The 15,350-nt window shown below is 38.3% G+C and overlaps 8 protein-coding genes across 8 annotated transcripts; 4 read left to right on the top strand and 4 right to left on the bottom strand. All coding sequences in view use genetic code 12, as the record gives it.

The window, feature by feature from the left end:
- Positions 1-145: 145 nt before the first annotated feature.
- PEP12 (SNAP receptor) lies at positions 146-2,166 on the bottom strand (the record flags this gene model as incomplete). Its single annotated transcript, XM_007375450.1, has 1 exon — positions 146-2,166. One exon carries the CDS (start codon positions 2,121-2,123, stop codon positions 1,284-1,286), a length of 840 nt encoding a protein of 279 aa, XP_007375512.1.
- SPAPADRAFT_55738 (iron-sulfur cluster assembly protein) lies at positions 195-1,280 on the top strand (the record flags this gene model as incomplete). The annotated part of the gene is made up of 1 exon (XM_007375451.1): positions 195-1,280. The coding sequence occupies one exon, from the start codon at positions 195-197 to the stop codon at positions 1,278-1,280; it is 1,086 nt and encodes a 361-aa protein (XP_007375513.1).
- Positions 2,167-2,356: 190 nt separating the features above from the next.
- TRR1 (thioredoxin-disulfide reductase) lies at positions 2,357-3,471 on the bottom strand (the record flags this gene model as incomplete). Its single annotated transcript, XM_007375449.1, has 1 exon — positions 2,357-3,471. The coding sequence occupies one exon, from the start codon at positions 3,438-3,440 to the stop codon at positions 2,481-2,483; it is 960 nt and encodes a 319-aa protein (XP_007375511.1).
- A 245-nt stretch (positions 3,472-3,716) lies between these two features.
- On the bottom strand, positions 3,717-4,366 carry SPAPADRAFT_61315 (uncharacterized protein; the record flags this gene model as incomplete). The annotated part of the gene is made up of 1 exon (XM_007375448.1): positions 3,717-4,366. The coding sequence occupies one exon, from the start codon at positions 4,220-4,222 to the stop codon at positions 3,740-3,742; it is 483 nt and encodes a 160-aa protein (XP_007375510.1).
- Positions 4,367-4,415: 49 nt separating this feature from the next.
- Positions 4,416-7,094, bottom strand: SPAPADRAFT_66869 (uncharacterized protein; the record flags this gene model as incomplete). Its single annotated transcript, XM_007375446.1, has 1 exon — positions 4,416-7,094. One exon carries the CDS (start codon positions 7,092-7,094, stop codon positions 5,028-5,030), a length of 2,067 nt encoding a protein of 688 aa, XP_007375508.1.
- Positions 4,422-5,753, top strand: SPAPADRAFT_61313 (uncharacterized protein; the record flags this gene model as incomplete). The annotated part of the gene is made up of 1 exon (XM_007375447.1): positions 4,422-5,753. One exon carries the CDS (start codon positions 4,432-4,434, stop codon positions 4,990-4,992), a length of 561 nt encoding a protein of 186 aa, XP_007375509.1.
- Positions 7,095-7,914: 820 nt separating the features above from the next.
- Positions 7,915-9,735, top strand: SPAPADRAFT_139388 (U4/U6-U5 snRNP complex subunit; the record flags this gene model as incomplete). The annotated part of the gene is made up of 1 exon (XM_007375445.1): positions 7,915-9,735. One exon carries the CDS (start codon positions 7,915-7,917, stop codon positions 9,733-9,735), a length of 1,821 nt encoding a protein of 606 aa, XP_007375507.1.
- Positions 9,736-10,910: 1,175 nt separating this feature from the next.
- On the top strand, positions 10,911-14,336 carry CCC2 (Cu(2+)-transporting P-type ATPase; the record flags this gene model as incomplete). Its single annotated transcript, XM_007375444.1, has 4 exons — positions 10,911-11,066; positions 11,103-11,333; positions 11,431-11,438; positions 11,582-14,336. The coding sequence occupies 4 exons, from the start codon at positions 10,911-10,913 to the stop codon at positions 14,334-14,336; spliced, it is 3,150 nt and encodes a 1,049-aa protein (XP_007375506.1).
- Between the last annotated feature and the right edge of the window lie 1,014 nt (positions 14,337-15,350).

Here is a 15,350-nt window from a genome sequence, read left to right as displayed (position 1 = left end):
TACTTGATTATTCTTCTTGGGAACATCCGGTTTTGTTGAATTGAACCGTACATTACGTCTTAGTATTCGTCTGAACATGGTCGGTATACTTTGTAGTGAAAAGTAAGGGAAAATTTTTCAGCCATTTTTTTTAAAAAAAAATTGAAGCTTAAATATTTCTGGCAACACAATTACTATCACCAATTACCATACCCATGCAACTTCTCCACTCTACACAAGCCCACACTGGCCCAATATGGTCAATCACCACACATGCTACCCTCCCACTCATAGCCACTGCCTCCCAGGATAAAACATCCAAGATTTACTCGTTAACATCGCACCATAACTTGCTTACAATTCTTGAAAAGACTCATACGAGATCTGTCAGATCGATAGCGTTCAAACCACCATTGGACAACTTCGACTTGCCTGTATTGGCAGCTGGGTCATTTGATTCCACCATATCAATTTGGGGGATCGATGAGCCGGAATTTTATGCTGACGTCGAGTCAGAGTCCGATCATGAAAGGATAATATGTGATCCTAACAATGAATGGAACTTAATGGCGTTGATTGAAGGTCATGAAAATGAAGTCAAGAGCGTAGCTTGGAATCATCAGGGTAACCTTCTTGCCTCGTGTTCAAGAGATAAGACGGTGTGGATATGGGAAACTGATCAAGAGACTCTTGAAGAGTTTGAATGTATTGCCGTGTTGAATGATCATGAACATGATGTTAAATACGTATGCTGGCATTCTACAAGAAATATCTTGGCTAGTTGTTCATATGATGATACTATAAGAATATATGCCGAAGATGACGACGATGAGTTTGCATGCGTGGGTGTGTTGAATGGCCACGAAGGTACTGTCTGGAGTTGTGCTTTTGAGAATCCAGCTACTCCTACAGATAAAATAAGATTAGCTTCAGTAAGTGATGATTTAACTGTGAGAGTCTGGGTTGGCACCGTTCCTGAACATAGCGACAAACAATTACCAAGTTCAATTAGACATAATAAAGAGATGGTCTGGGAACAAGAGTGTATACTTCCACAAGCACATGCCTTCCCTATCTATTCCCTCTCGTGGTCTGCCACTACAGGTAAAATAGCTTCATGTGGGTCTGATGGTAAGATTGTAGTATATAAGGAAGTTGACGGCACCTGGGAAGTTGAAGCTACCCATGAAGCAAGTCATGGTGTGAGCGAAGTCAATTGTATATTATGGGGAAAGTTAGATGATAAGGAGATATTAATCACCGGTGGAGATGACGGATGCGTAAATTATTGGCAAGTATAGAGACTATATAATTATTCCAAGTAATATAATAAATGCAGTAACACCAATTAAAATCACCAAACAACACAACATTCGCCCATTCAGCCTACGTTGGTAACGTTCAGCTCGATGTAACTCATTAGAAGCCTGATGTGCATTTGTGTTATAACTGAAGATATTATTTTCAATGGAGTCAACTTGAAATTGTTGTTCTTGGATAATCGAGGATAAGTTGGTGAATATTTCATTGATTTCAAGGGTATCGGTGTGGATTTGTTGAAGTTCACGTTCTCGCTGTTGAATTAAAAGTGATTGTTGTTCTAGCTCTTCTGCATTTATGGGCTCGTATGTGATCTGCACTTGTGTCTGCTGCTGCTGCTGTTGCTGTTGTTGCTGTTGTTGTGCAGAAATTTGTTCTTCTTGTGATCGAGATTCTTCTTGGTGCTCACCAGTTAAACTTTCATATCTCTTTTGCAAATTCTTGAAGTTGATCAATGCGTCTTTAATTAACTTGATCTGAATCAGTTCTCGCTGACGTAAATATCCAATAACTTCAACATCTTCCTTATTCCGCTCCTTATCCGAGATCACCAGGTTGATCAGCTTAACTACCTCATTAACCTTTTTGAAACTCTCAGTAGTCTTCTTGAACTGTTTACTCAATGCATCTCCAAGCTCAATCTGACCATGTTCATACGAAACCAAATCTTCTTTGATCTTGGAAATCAAACTGTGGTTTATATGATGAAGTTGATTCTCAATGGTGGTAGTCAAACTATCAAACTCAGGAAAATCCTGGTATTTGTAGGATTGGTTTGTGCGTGTGCTTTCTAAATCAGTATCAAATGGATTATTAAACGACATGGTGTGTATGGGTATCTCTATTGTGGCTCTATAAGGAGTGTGTGGTTGATTTAGCCGATAACAATTTTTACTTTGCCACTTTTTTTGTACAACCATTTCTTCATGGTGCTACCATGTGGAAATTTTCAAGTGCTACCGAAGATGAGTTATGATAATGGTAATTGCCTAAAGTTCCTGCTTTTCTACAAGATAAGAGATTATTAAAAACTTTCAACAACTACAACGACTAATCAAGTCAAATTCTAATTCATTAATATTGTTCTATAAAATATAAATATTAAAAATACTCTTCATGTCAAATCTAATTACATAAAGCCGCTAGGCTTTGCTTCTAAAGGTTACAGTAGTGTTGTGCATTTACTCTTGTTCAGAGATAAACTTTTCACACTCTAAAGCAGCCATACAACCAGTACCAGCAGAGGTAATTGCTTGTCTATAAATCTTATCTTGGACATCACCAGCAGCAAACACACCTGGAACAGAAGTGGATGCGGTACCTGGAACAGTCTTGATATAACCAGTTTCATCCATGTCTAATTGGCCCTCGAAAATCTTAGTAGCTGGAACATGACCAATGGCGTAGAATAAACCATTAACAGGTAAATCTTTAGTTTCACCGGACTTGTTGTTCTTGATAGTTAAAGCATTCAATAATTTACCATCACCCTTAGCTTCAACGGCGTTGGTGTTCCACAAAACTTCCAACTTGTCATTGTTCAAGACTCTCTTTTGCATAATGGTAGAAGCTCTCAATTGGTCTCTTCTAACTAATAAATAAACCTTGGAACCGTACTTGGTCAAGAATAAAGCTTCTTCACATGCGGAATCACCACCACCGATGACGGCCAATGGCTTGTTTCTGAAAATTGGCACGGCACCATCACAAACGGCACAGGCAGAAATACCTTGTTGCCAGTAAGTTTCTTCACCTGGCAAGTGCATACGCTTGGCACTGGCACCTGTGGCGATAATGACGGCATCGGTAGTTATTGGTTCAGCATCTTCGTTCCATTCAGTCCACAACTTGAATGGCTTGGCAGATAAGTCAACCTTGGAGATGGTTTCAGTTATAATGTCAGTACCAAATCTTTGTGATTGTTTCTTCATGTTTTCCATCAATTCGGTACCATTTATACCTTCTGGGAACCCAGGGAAGTTTTCAATGTCGGTAGTGGTGGTTAATTGACCACCGGCGGCAATACCGTTGGCAAGCATACCTTCGTAAAGAGTTGGCTTAATTTCAGCACGGGCCAAATAGATGGCGGCAGTGTGGGCAGCTGGGCCAGATCCAATAATTGTGACTTTGTGGTGGGTCATTGTGTATGTTATTATCAATTGATTGAGTGATGATTAAGAAAGGGGGGGTTTGGAAAAAGTGGTGAAATATTTCTTTGCTTTTATAGTTTTTTTTTTTGCTAACGCGGTGTTTGTTGATTAGAAATGGTTCCGGTCTAGACTTCCGATGCTGACACCAGAAAAAGAAATTTGTCAGTTGCTGCACGTGATTTGCCGATGATGGAAAAGGGTTTTTGTTATCATATGAAACCGTTCCGGTCTAGCCTGTGGCACTGATGACCTAATATTATTATTATTACTAATTTCGTATATTCAAAAGCCTAATTCTCTATAAATTCTTTAACTATAGGACACCGTTGGATGACTGGATCTAATAATACATTAGTCATGAACCATTGTAGTCCCTTGCGTCGTTCTTCGAGCCAGTGATTAGCTAATAAGATCCGATCGAAACTAAACGAGTCGCGAGGTGGCAACCCGGGAATGCGCACATTGCTGCTAGTGTCATCATGTCTAAAATAATCCACTAGCCGTGACCTAAATTCTACGATTTCGTTATATCGTTTATATTTAATGATGCTGGAATAGTCCATGTCGTTCAATGTGATCTTGATGGCCCACACCATGTATGATTTACCGGCTGTCCCTTGTATGAGGTGATGTTCTCCCACTAACACATCAGTGACATGGGTGTTGGTTTCTGTGGGATCGTGATGTTCTAAATCTTCACCGTTGTGAAGCTCAATTGGTACAGGAAGAACTTCGTTAAGCCGTGATATAGAATTGGATTTACTTCGATTCATTGTCACATGTTACAAGTCCCAAGTGCTGCTGCTGCTTCTCCTCGTCTAAACTACCGCGATTGTGGTAGTTTTTCTTTGCTGTTGAGTGACCCTCTCTCTCTCTCCTCCCCCCCTCCCCAATATGTATCACGTGATAACATTAAATCTAGACTTCAAATCAAAAAAATTTAACAAAGACTTGCTAGAGTTGGATAAGTAGTAGCTATAAGATGGATCCAATAAAGTCAAAATATTCTCTTTATAAACGACTTCTACATAAATTCCAAGCACGTAGAGATATTCCATTCCGAAGAAAGTTCTTTATTGGGTATGATTTACACGGAAACACATACTGGGAATTCACAATTGATGGTCAAGTGAATAATTTACGTCGGAAGTTGGAACCATATAGGAAACAATTCTTCGAAGCTGATTATTTCAAGACTATCCCTCCACAATGGTTGCAATGGTTGCGAAGAACTAGGAACGTTCCTCCTACCCTTGAAGAGTTGTTACAGGACGAATATCGACAGGCAAGAATTAAAATGTTGGCACAACAAGCGGACCAGAAATGGATTGCCGAGAAGGAGAGGTTGGTTAGGGATCAAGCTGTAAGGTTGGCCAACGAATTAGATAGAGTCAAACGTGAAAGTGGGAAAATTGATGAACCAATTCAAGAAAAGATAGAAGCTAACCTTGAAGAGAAGGTTGATCCCAAGAATCCTTGGCTACAGGCAGATAATGCTGATTCAAATCCAATTGCATCAGCTCATATTAAACCAAGAAAATAATAGACATAGAAATACTGTATATAGAACAAATTCATTTATTTCATATTAAGTTTCTTCTCCACCATATCCACCAATAAATCACTATATTTTTCCAACATATCTTGGTGATGTGGTTGATTAATCGATTCAAGCATCTGAACAAGTTTATCGCCAACTATCTTTCTATCACCTGAACTAAGCAAATTAACCTTCTTGTTAATATCCTCCAATCGATTCAATATACCGTCCACAGGAGATGTAACTTCATTTACTACGACATGCGGGGGTTTCTTTGTAAGCACTGGTGTTGATAATACTGGCTTGTTAGGCAGGATAGACTTTAATGGTGATTGTAACTTAGGCGTGCTGATACTAGCAGCAGTTAATCTAGCACTAAGATTAGGGGTGCTCAGTCTTCTTGTAATTATCTTAGCCGGTGGTAATAAGGTTTTTGCTGGCTTTAAAGGAGATGGCTTCTCCAGTAAACGTCGTTCGGGAGATCTTACTGGTGATCGCCTTTCCAGAGCAAGCTTCTCCTGTGATTTTGGCAAGATCTTTCTTGAAACTTGCTTGTTAATTATCGGAGAAGGAGTTTCAATTTCGCTTCTTTGTGGCGTTACCGCTGGTGCCTGTAAACTCCAAGTAAATAAACAACCATCTGATCCGATGGACACAAGTTTGGTGCCATGCATGAACAATCCCACTATTGAATCCAGATGACCCCAAACAACACTTATTTCCGATCCACCATTGTAATTAAACACCCGGAGTGATTTGTCAGATGCCCAACCAATGAGATACTGTTCATACTTGATGAAATTTTCAATCTGAATGAATTCATTAGTTTGCGAATTGATGAATCTAACCATTCTTGAAAATTCAATCTCTTCTGATATGTTGTATATCTGCACTGTCTTGTCTGATTGAGATACTATAAGTTCATCATCCAATATATTCATTGTTATCGGTGTAGCTTTCAATGTGATTACCTTATCGTGAGTCATTTGTACTGAGTCTTCCAGTTTATATAAAGAATGCACGGAAATGGTTCTATCTGAAGAACATACGTATATTATACCTTCATGATGTATGACCTTAAGCAAATTACCCTGGTGAATGGGTACTGTTTCCACTAACTCATACTTGCCTTGATAATTGCGGAAAAATTGAATCATTCGATCACGTCCAATGCTGCAAATCATCTCTATTTCTTCAAATGTGAAAGCGATTATTTCATTAATGCTGGAAGAATGAGCTTTCGTTTGGAAGATAGTAGTATACTCTTCATTTTCAAGTTTAGAAATGTATAACCCTCCATACTTGTCACCAATTATTAGTTTGTCATTAAATTGTTCAACTGCTGTCATTGAGTTGGCAAGAATTGTGCCACTAGGTAATTTAAAGCTAAGCAAATCCTTTACGTTTAAATCTTTATCGATCTTCTTGATCATCCCTTGTTTGGAAAACGCAAGAAATTCATTGCTATGCACAGATACCCCACCAAGATCCTTGATTATAGATTGTGTTAATACTATTTCCGCATTAGATTTCTTATCGATAAATTTAATTTGTTCATCATCATTCAAAACTAACAACTTATCGGTGGAAAAATTAACAACCTTTATTATTGGTTTCACTGGTATTGATAGTTCTTTGGAAGGACTTAGTAAGCTTACTCGACGACTAGGTGATGCGGATCTGCTCGCAGTTTCAATCTGCTTTAATTCAGAAATCTCCAAGCTTGTAATCTTATAGTCGCTAGTGCCAAACCATACTTTTTCCTGATCATAATCCAATGATCCAAATTCTTGTTCTGGACCCTGTAGACTGTATAGTTTTGGAACATCACTATTTAGTTTTAATAAAATCAACTGGTTCACATTGGTAATGACTAAAATCTCATCATCATTCAATACACAGGCATCTATGAAATTTGAATTTATCAAATTTCCAAGAATCACATTCTTCCCCCGAAGTACATTTGTCTTTGCATCATGATCAAACTTCCACACCTTAATTATTCTCAACCCTAGAGTGATTATCATATTCTCATGCCATAACAACCTATTCACCACTGATGAACATCGATTAGAACAAACGAGAGAAACACCCATCAGTAACATAGTAGTTGTTATTTTCCACACATTGATATACCCGTCATTCACCACACCTAATGAACACAACCATTTCAGGTCAGGAGAAAATACCACCAGGCTTATCCCGAATGAATGTTCGTGGATCAATGCAATAGGGTTCTCACTCAGATTAGGTGCAAGGGAAAATAAAAGAATTCTTGGCAGGTATCCTATTTCTCCTAGAGCGAGGAGTTTCCTATTAGGTGATATAGCAATGCAGTTTATTGATCGAACTTTATTCTGAAGTTTTGATGGCGACGAAGGGATGTCATCGGTGCTGGAACCTGAGGATGAGTCTGTCCCTACGACTAGTGGAGAGTCGATGGGGTAGCCGTAACTATCTCGTACAATGTCTGAACCAGGAGCATATGCTGAACAATTGTTGCTATTGGCACAAAAGAACCGCTGGGTAGTTACTTCATTTGTAGTTCGGTCGATGTGACACACAACAACGCCTCCGCTGGCAGTGTAGGCTACAATATCTCCCTGGACGATAAATTGATTGGTTGATTTGGCCGATGTACCGATTATTCGGGATGTGCTTAAACTAGGAGTGGTTCTACTAGAATCTATATCAGTCATTGTTGATATTGACTTTCAAATGAAGGAGTAAAGTGTTGTAGATAGCAAGTTCAGGGGCCGTTTGCGTAGTTGGTTGCAAGTTGATCTCAATTTTGGAAAATGTAAACAAAGACTAAAACAGAAAAAAAAAAAAAGAAAAGTCGGATACGACATTTCCAATATGTCGCGAGACATCTTAAACTATCTATACCCATCGAGCTTCTTATTAGGCAGCTACAAGTTACACATGGCAGAAGAAATCACACTCTCGATTGAAGAGACGAATAAACTACGAGCTAAGATTGGGTTACCACCGATTCCTATCCCTAAAGCCAGTCGCAAAGAAGATGATGTGATCGAATTGTCACTTGAAGAGACTAACAAGTTGAGAATATCAATTGGGTTAAAGCCTATCCCAATAGAGAGCAATCAACCAAAGATACGACAAGACCTGGAAACTAGTAATCATTCATTAACAAGTCGACAGAAACAAGATAATAAACGAGCTTATGAAGAGGAAGACTCTAATAAGAAAACTATACTTGATGAAGCACCAAGTTCCACCGATGACTGGCTTGAGAATTTGGGAAAGTCGAAACAAGAAAAACCCAAGAAACGACCAAAACTAGCAAAACAAGTATCAGAACTGGAAACAACTCAGAATGTCAAGATTGGACATGGGGGCAAAGAATTACGTCAACTTCAAGATAACGATATCTTTACCTTACAAGATACTGAAGTTGGAGATGATGACGAAGATGTGTTAACCAATGAGAAATTACTACAGAATGCGAAATTGAAACGAGATTTAGCAGAGAAACGAGAGGCAGAGACTATTAAGTTCAGTGGAAGACATCATGTTACTCATGATACTGATGAAGAATCTGAAGATGGTGATGACGAGTATCTTATTCAAGACAAGGTTGTAATTGGTTCTTCGATAGCGTTGCCTGAGGTCAAGAAGAAACATGTCAAAAATAAACCGACAATATCTAACTTATTTGAAGATTTAGACTCGATAGACAGGAAAACTTCAGCAGCTCCGATTAAAATGAAGAAAATTAAATCCAAAAAGAAGATGAAGAACCAGTTTAAACCAAGAATAATAGATGAAGTAGAGATTAAACCGGTTGAACTAAGCAATATAGACGTACATGTGGAGGACGACTATGAACAAGAATTACAACAAGCTTTATCTTCAGCCCGAAAAATTAAACAAAAGAATAGATCACACTTGAATGCTGAACAGATTGCGAATGAAATTGCCAAAAGTAAACGATGGCAACTAGAAAATGATGTTGTTCAAGGTGATCTGTTTCTGCGTGTGTACGACGAGACCAATGAGTTTTTGAACAATTTGGATTCTAGTTTATTAATCAAGGACTTTGAGAAAGAGATTAAGCAAGAGCAAGAACACTTGATTAAGCAGGAAAATGAACCGCTTATCAAGCAGGAAAATAAACCGCTTATCAAGCAAGAAGATGAACCGCTTATCAAACAAGAAGGTCCAGAGAGCAAAGAAGATGAAGACGAGCCAAAGTTTAACGGAATAGCAGAAACACTTAAGTTTCTTCAATCCAAAAACATCATTGCTGAAAAATCTCAGCAAGAGAAATCACAAGATCTTGAACGGGCAGAAGCTACTAAGCAAACAGAATTACTAAAACTTAAAATATCAATTGAGGAGAGAATACTTCGACAAGAATTAGAAAAGGATAGTGCATATATGCGACTTCCCAAGAACGAAAGAGCTACTCGATTAGAAAATGAGCTTGACAAACGACTTCGTGAAAAAGGAATATTTATTGAAGAGCACCATATTAGAAATGGGCATCGTAGAAAGCGTGATGAGTCAGCTAACGTTAAAGTGGAGAACAAACTCAAGTTGTATAATCCAAAAGTTTCACTTACTTACAAAGATAATGAGGGAAATGTTTTAGATACAAAACAAGCTTATAAACATTTGTCTCACCAGTATCATGGTACGGGAATTAGCAAGAACAAGCAGAATAAGTTGAGAAAGAGAATTAAAGAAGAGCCATTGGAATTCGGTAGAAATATACTATAGCTGCACCAATGTGTCATTTGATAAGTATAGAGAGGAAGCTAGCCAAATACTCATATAGTTTTTTGTAGATATGTAATGAGTAATTCAAATAAACTGTAACACATTAAATGTAAACCATCGAGTGAGTTGCAAAAAGTCAGCCACAGAATTGCGCATAGGAAATTACACAAAATAATCAAAATGATCTAACCTATCTTTTTGATCAGATTAAAAATATTTCTTGAACAAGGAATCATGTGGTCCGAATTTCTTTTCTTGGCTAAGGTTATTTCTTTGCATTTATGTAACCACCACCTCCTCCTCCATTTTGTAGGTCAATTTACCTGGAGTAAAAGTTAAAAAAAAAAAAGAATTTCAAGTAAAGAGGGGAAATTAAGGGATGAGCAATACATAGTATCACCTAGCTACTAGGGACACACTCCGCGTACAGAAAATGTCTCATCTCTTCACTGGTTATTGTGTTTTGTAAACATAACCCAAGCATGATGTGCTCATGCAAATCTCCCCAAGGAAGGTGATTTATTAAAAAGAAAACCCAGAAAATAAAATCATCTGGCTGATCGGAAATAATCTCATAGGCCCTTTTTTTTCCGAATAAAAAAAGCCGATGCGCGGGAAATGACGCAACGAAATTCAGCCAATTGGACGATTGTTCTACCACTAGGAATTTGCGGGATTCGAGTTTAAATGGTTTATGTTTCAATCATTCACCTCAGTATGGCCTGTTGAAACAAATGTGCAAACAATGATAAAACCTTCCTGATTGGGACATTACATGATACAACTTTTGATGCGCATTCGTAATTTCCATCCAAACTGCAAGTAATTTGAGTTTACCCGCCACTCTTTTGGGCAGGCGGAAAAAGATCGAGGAGTTTGTAGATGAAAAAGATAAAAAAATTTTTCTCCGTAGAATTAAACTCTGATTGGCACAATGAGCGATTATTTTATTTTTAATTCCATTATATTAATAAGCCAAGAACCATAATTTGAAAATTTATAACGGTTGGTAAACTCTTTTCCAAAGATTACTTTCCTTAATTACGTTTTCTTTGCTTGTGTTTCTTCTAAATTAGCATCCAGCAATAGCATCGGTAAAGTGCGGCATTGTGAAATTTCAATTTTAGTTCCGATCTATTTACAACCATCTAATACCCACCTGCTACACAGCAACAATGCCCAGTATGCCACAACCGAAAACCGTCAAGTATGCTCCCGTACTACATAATGATTCATCAATAGATATCACTGTACAAGAGATGGAACACTCCTCCCTGGTGTTCTCCCCTCTCCCTTCTCCATACTCACCCACCCTTTCTTCCGCATCTTCCGTGGGCTTCACTTCCAAGTCTTCACTACTTCAAAAGACAACATTGACAATTCAAGGAATGACATGTGGGGCATGCTCTGCTTCGATCACCGAATCATTAAAGTCGACTCCTGGTGTTATAGACGCCTCGATCTCCTTGATTACCGAAAACGGGTTAATCACTCACGATTCCAGCATCATAACTGCACAACAAATCAAACAAACAATCGAAGATTGCGGATTTGATGCCCAGATTCAATCTTCTACTAATATAATGAAGGAACAACCGGTAAGCACCGGAATGGAAACCGTCATATCCATCGGTGGTATGACCTGTGGAGCTTGTTCCGCTGCCATTACAAATTCTCTTGAACAAACATCTGGAGTCAAGTCGGTATCAGTCTCCTTGATTACGGAAGAAGCATTAGTGAAGCATGATAGTTCTGTATCCTCAGTCAACTTGGTTGAAGCTATTGAAGACTGTGGATTCACGGCGAAATTGGTTAAATCGTCACCTTTGGGCAGCCGCAACAACAGCAGCGATATTCAAGATGAAGAAGACACCAATCTTCAAATTGTTGGTATTAGCAGTGCTGTTGATGTCAGTGCGTTACGTTACAATATAGAGGCATATTTACACAGCTGTCCTGGTGTCATAGAGTTTGTGCTTGTGCTAAGAAACAATAGTAATGATATTACCCAAGAAGACCAATTAGAACAATCTGAAGATAGCACGGTATTGACTGATGAAATATCAATCAAGTTTCAACCTTCTGCCGTTGGAATAAGAGATTTGGTTGACGGTTTGAATGTGATTGAACCTGGTGTTGAATTTGTGGTTATGAATTCCTTGGATCAATCTTCGGCCGCTCAATTAAAATTATTATCTAAGGTGAAAGATATTGAATACTGGAGAAATAATTGTATCAAGTGTGTGATATTTGGTTTGCCCTGCGTTGTTCTTGAACATGTTGAACAAATGGAATTCTGGAGAAGCAAGCTTGTATTCCCTGGTCTTTTCTGGGTCACTTTAATCCAATTTGTTCTTGCATCTTATATTCAATTCATTCTTGGTGCCGTCTTCATCAAGAAATTTATTGCTTTTGTCCGTAATGGATTTAAAGGAGCCAGTATGGATGTTTTGATTTGTATCTCCACTGTGGTTTCGTACTTGTTTTCCTTAACCACAATTACCCTTAGTGTTTGGTATGGGGAAAAGGAACATCCTCCAAAGGTCTTGTTTGACACTATGGTTATGATTATCTTGTTCATTTCCTTGGGTAAGTTATTAGAAAACAAAGCCAAGGGAGCCACTTCTACCGCATTGTCCAAATTACTTTCATTAACCCCATCTACATGTGTCATCGTCAAGGACGTAGCTGATTACCAATTATTCATGCAGCAACAATCAGAAAAGACTTCTGCTGGTGCCATTCAAGATTTCGCCACCAGAACAATCAGTATTGATTTGGTTCAACCTAATGATATTGCCATTGTTTTACCTGGAGGTAAAATCCCTGCTGATGGAACCATTGTATTTGGAGAAACTGAAATTGACGAATCATTAATCACAGGTGAATCGCTTCCTGTCCATAAACTCCGTGGTGATCCTGTTATTGGTGGTTCTGTAAACGGTCCTCATTTAATCCATATTCAAGTTTCTAAAACTGGAAAGAAATCTCAACTTCAACAAATCATCAACCTTGTCAAAGATTCACAAGTTAACAAGGCTCCAGTACAAAGATACTCCGATTACCTTGCTGCTAGATTCATCCCTGCCGTTATCTTGCTTTCTATTGTCACCTTTATCTTGTGGCTGATTGTATGTTACACGATCCATCCAGACAAGTTACCAAAAATCTTTGTTAAAGATGCCAATGGAAAATTATTTGTCTGTTTGAAATTGGCCATTTCCGTCATTGTAGTTGCATGTCCATGTGCCCTTGGTTTAGCTGCTCCTACTGCTGTAATGGTCGGTACCGGTGTAGGTGCTAGCAATGGTGTATTGATCAAAGGTGGTGACATCTTGGAGAAAGCCACTGGTATTAATGTCATTCTTTTCGATAAGACAGGAACTTTAACCACGGGTGAAATGTCCCTCGTTAGCGCAACTCCAAAAATTGAAAACTTGAAATTAACTGTGAAGGACTGGTGGAACTTGATTGGATCAGTGGAGTGCAACTCGGAACATCCAACTGGGAGAGCATTGACCAAAATCGCCAAGAATCAGTTGAACATGAATTTTGACGAAGATCAATTTGATACAATCATTGATGAAGTCAAGGTTGTTACTGGTGCTGGTATCCATGCCAATGTTCAATTACCTTCTGGTGACAAGTACAATGTGCAAATTGGTAATCACAAGCTAATTGAAACCTTGTGCCCTCAATTCTTACCTGATGTTCAAAAATTAAACTTGGATAACTCAAACAACACTTTATCACACGTGATTATCAACAATCAATATTGTGGGTACATAGAGTTGAAGGACACCCTCAAGGATGGTTCTTGGGATGTAGTACATTACTTACAGCGTCAAGGATATATTGTTGGTATGGTTACCGGTGACAAACGAGGGGCCGCTTGGAAAATTGGAAGAGAAGTTGGTATTCCAGAATCAAATATCTTTTATGAAGTGTCTCCAATCCATAAAGATGCCGTTATAACTGATCTCAAGAACAGATTAGGTGGTAATGATAATGTCAAGGTCGCCTTTATCGGTGATGGTATCAATGATGCTCCTGCATTAGCCAACGCGGACATTGGTATGGCGATTAGTTCGGGGACAGATATCGCCATTGAAAGTGCTGATGTTGTTTTGCTTGGAAGCAGTAAGAAACAACAGACCGATCTTCACGGCGTCATTAATGCCCTTCAGATCTCCAACGCCACATTCACTAGAATTAAGGTAAATTTTGTGTGGGCTGCCGGGTATAATTTCCTCATGTTACCTTTTGCCATGGGTTGCTTCCTTCCGTTGAATGTGATGTTACCTCCAATTGCCGCAAGTGCGGCTATGATGTTGAGTTCCGTTAGTGTGGTTTTAAGTTCATTGTTTTTGAAGAATTGGAAATCTCCTGTGATTTCATCAGGGGCTAGAGGTAAGGAAGATTTGGAAGCTGGGACAAGCACGTTTAATTTAAAGACTGGTACGCTTGAAGAATTTAATGAAGTCAAGAGAACTCGTGGGTTTAGAATTGGTAGATTGTTTTCTATGTTTAAGTTCCACAAGAGAGAAACGAAGTTTGTGAATCATGAATATGAATTGGTGCCTACTCAATCAAGAAATTAAGTTGTATAGAAATAACCTTGTTTATAATGTCTGAACTAATACTTTAATAAATGCATAATTAATATTACAACCATAAGTTAGAATAGTATTTTAGGAACTGTGGAGCATTCACGTGTTTTTCTGTCATATTAGTGTCTTTCTGTGGCATTCTCTTGTTCTATTTCTAATTGAAAACTTTCCTAAGTGTCATCATTTGCATCATCTTTCCTTATTTTGGGAGCATTTCAAAGAAACCTTTAAATATTTTCGCAAAATTTTGCACGAAAATTTCCTTTAATTAAATGTGTTGCAAAAATATATAAACACCAGGTTGTCTTACGATCTTCATACTTGCCATTTTTCTTTTCTTTTCTCTTCTTTCTTTCTTTCACCACAAGGTATTTGACTTTAGCTAACTATGAAGATTCAAAACGTGCTCATTGCCTCCGCTTATGCGGTCAACATGGCATATTCTCTCACCATTGACCAACAACATGTTGCTCAAACTACCAATGTTGCTAAATTAACCGAACAAGAGCTTGAAGCCTTAGGCAAGAAGTCCAAGAGTTGGACTTGGTCAAAGGGTGTAGAAATTGGAAAGAAAGACAGGAAGAAGGGCAAGAAGAAGAAGAAAGGAAAGAAGAAGAAGGGGAAGAAGAGGGGTAGAAGGGGTAGGGTTACTAAAAGCTCTATTGGCGACGACAGTCTTGAATTTGATGACGAAGTTGTGTATGAGCTCGAAGGATTGGATGATTCTATCACTGAAGTTGAAATCAAGGAGACTATTTTTAACTCTGTTGAAAAACGTGGTCTCATGACTTCTTTTTGGAAGGTTTTCCATTCTAGTAAGCAAAGTGTTTTCGACAAGATTTCTACATTAAAGGCAATTTTGTATGATCTTGACCGTATTAAGGAGGAAGAAGCTAAAGAAGGTTATGATTATGAATATGAAGAGGACGACTTGAAGAAATTTGTTCTTTCTCAAGGTCTTCTTTATGGTGAAGATGACTATGCCCCTAGAAGAATTTCTACTTT

Source organism: Spathaspora passalidarum (assembly GCF_000223485.1).
Source record: "Spathaspora passalidarum NRRL Y-27907 unplaced genomic scaffold SPAPAscaffold_4, whole genome shotgun sequence".
NCBI classification, from domain to species: Eukaryota; Fungi; Ascomycota; class Pichiomycetes; order Serinales; family Debaryomycetaceae; genus Spathaspora; species Spathaspora passalidarum.
Note: the sequence above shows the minus strand (reverse complement) of the source record. Positions and strands in the feature narration are given on the sequence as shown.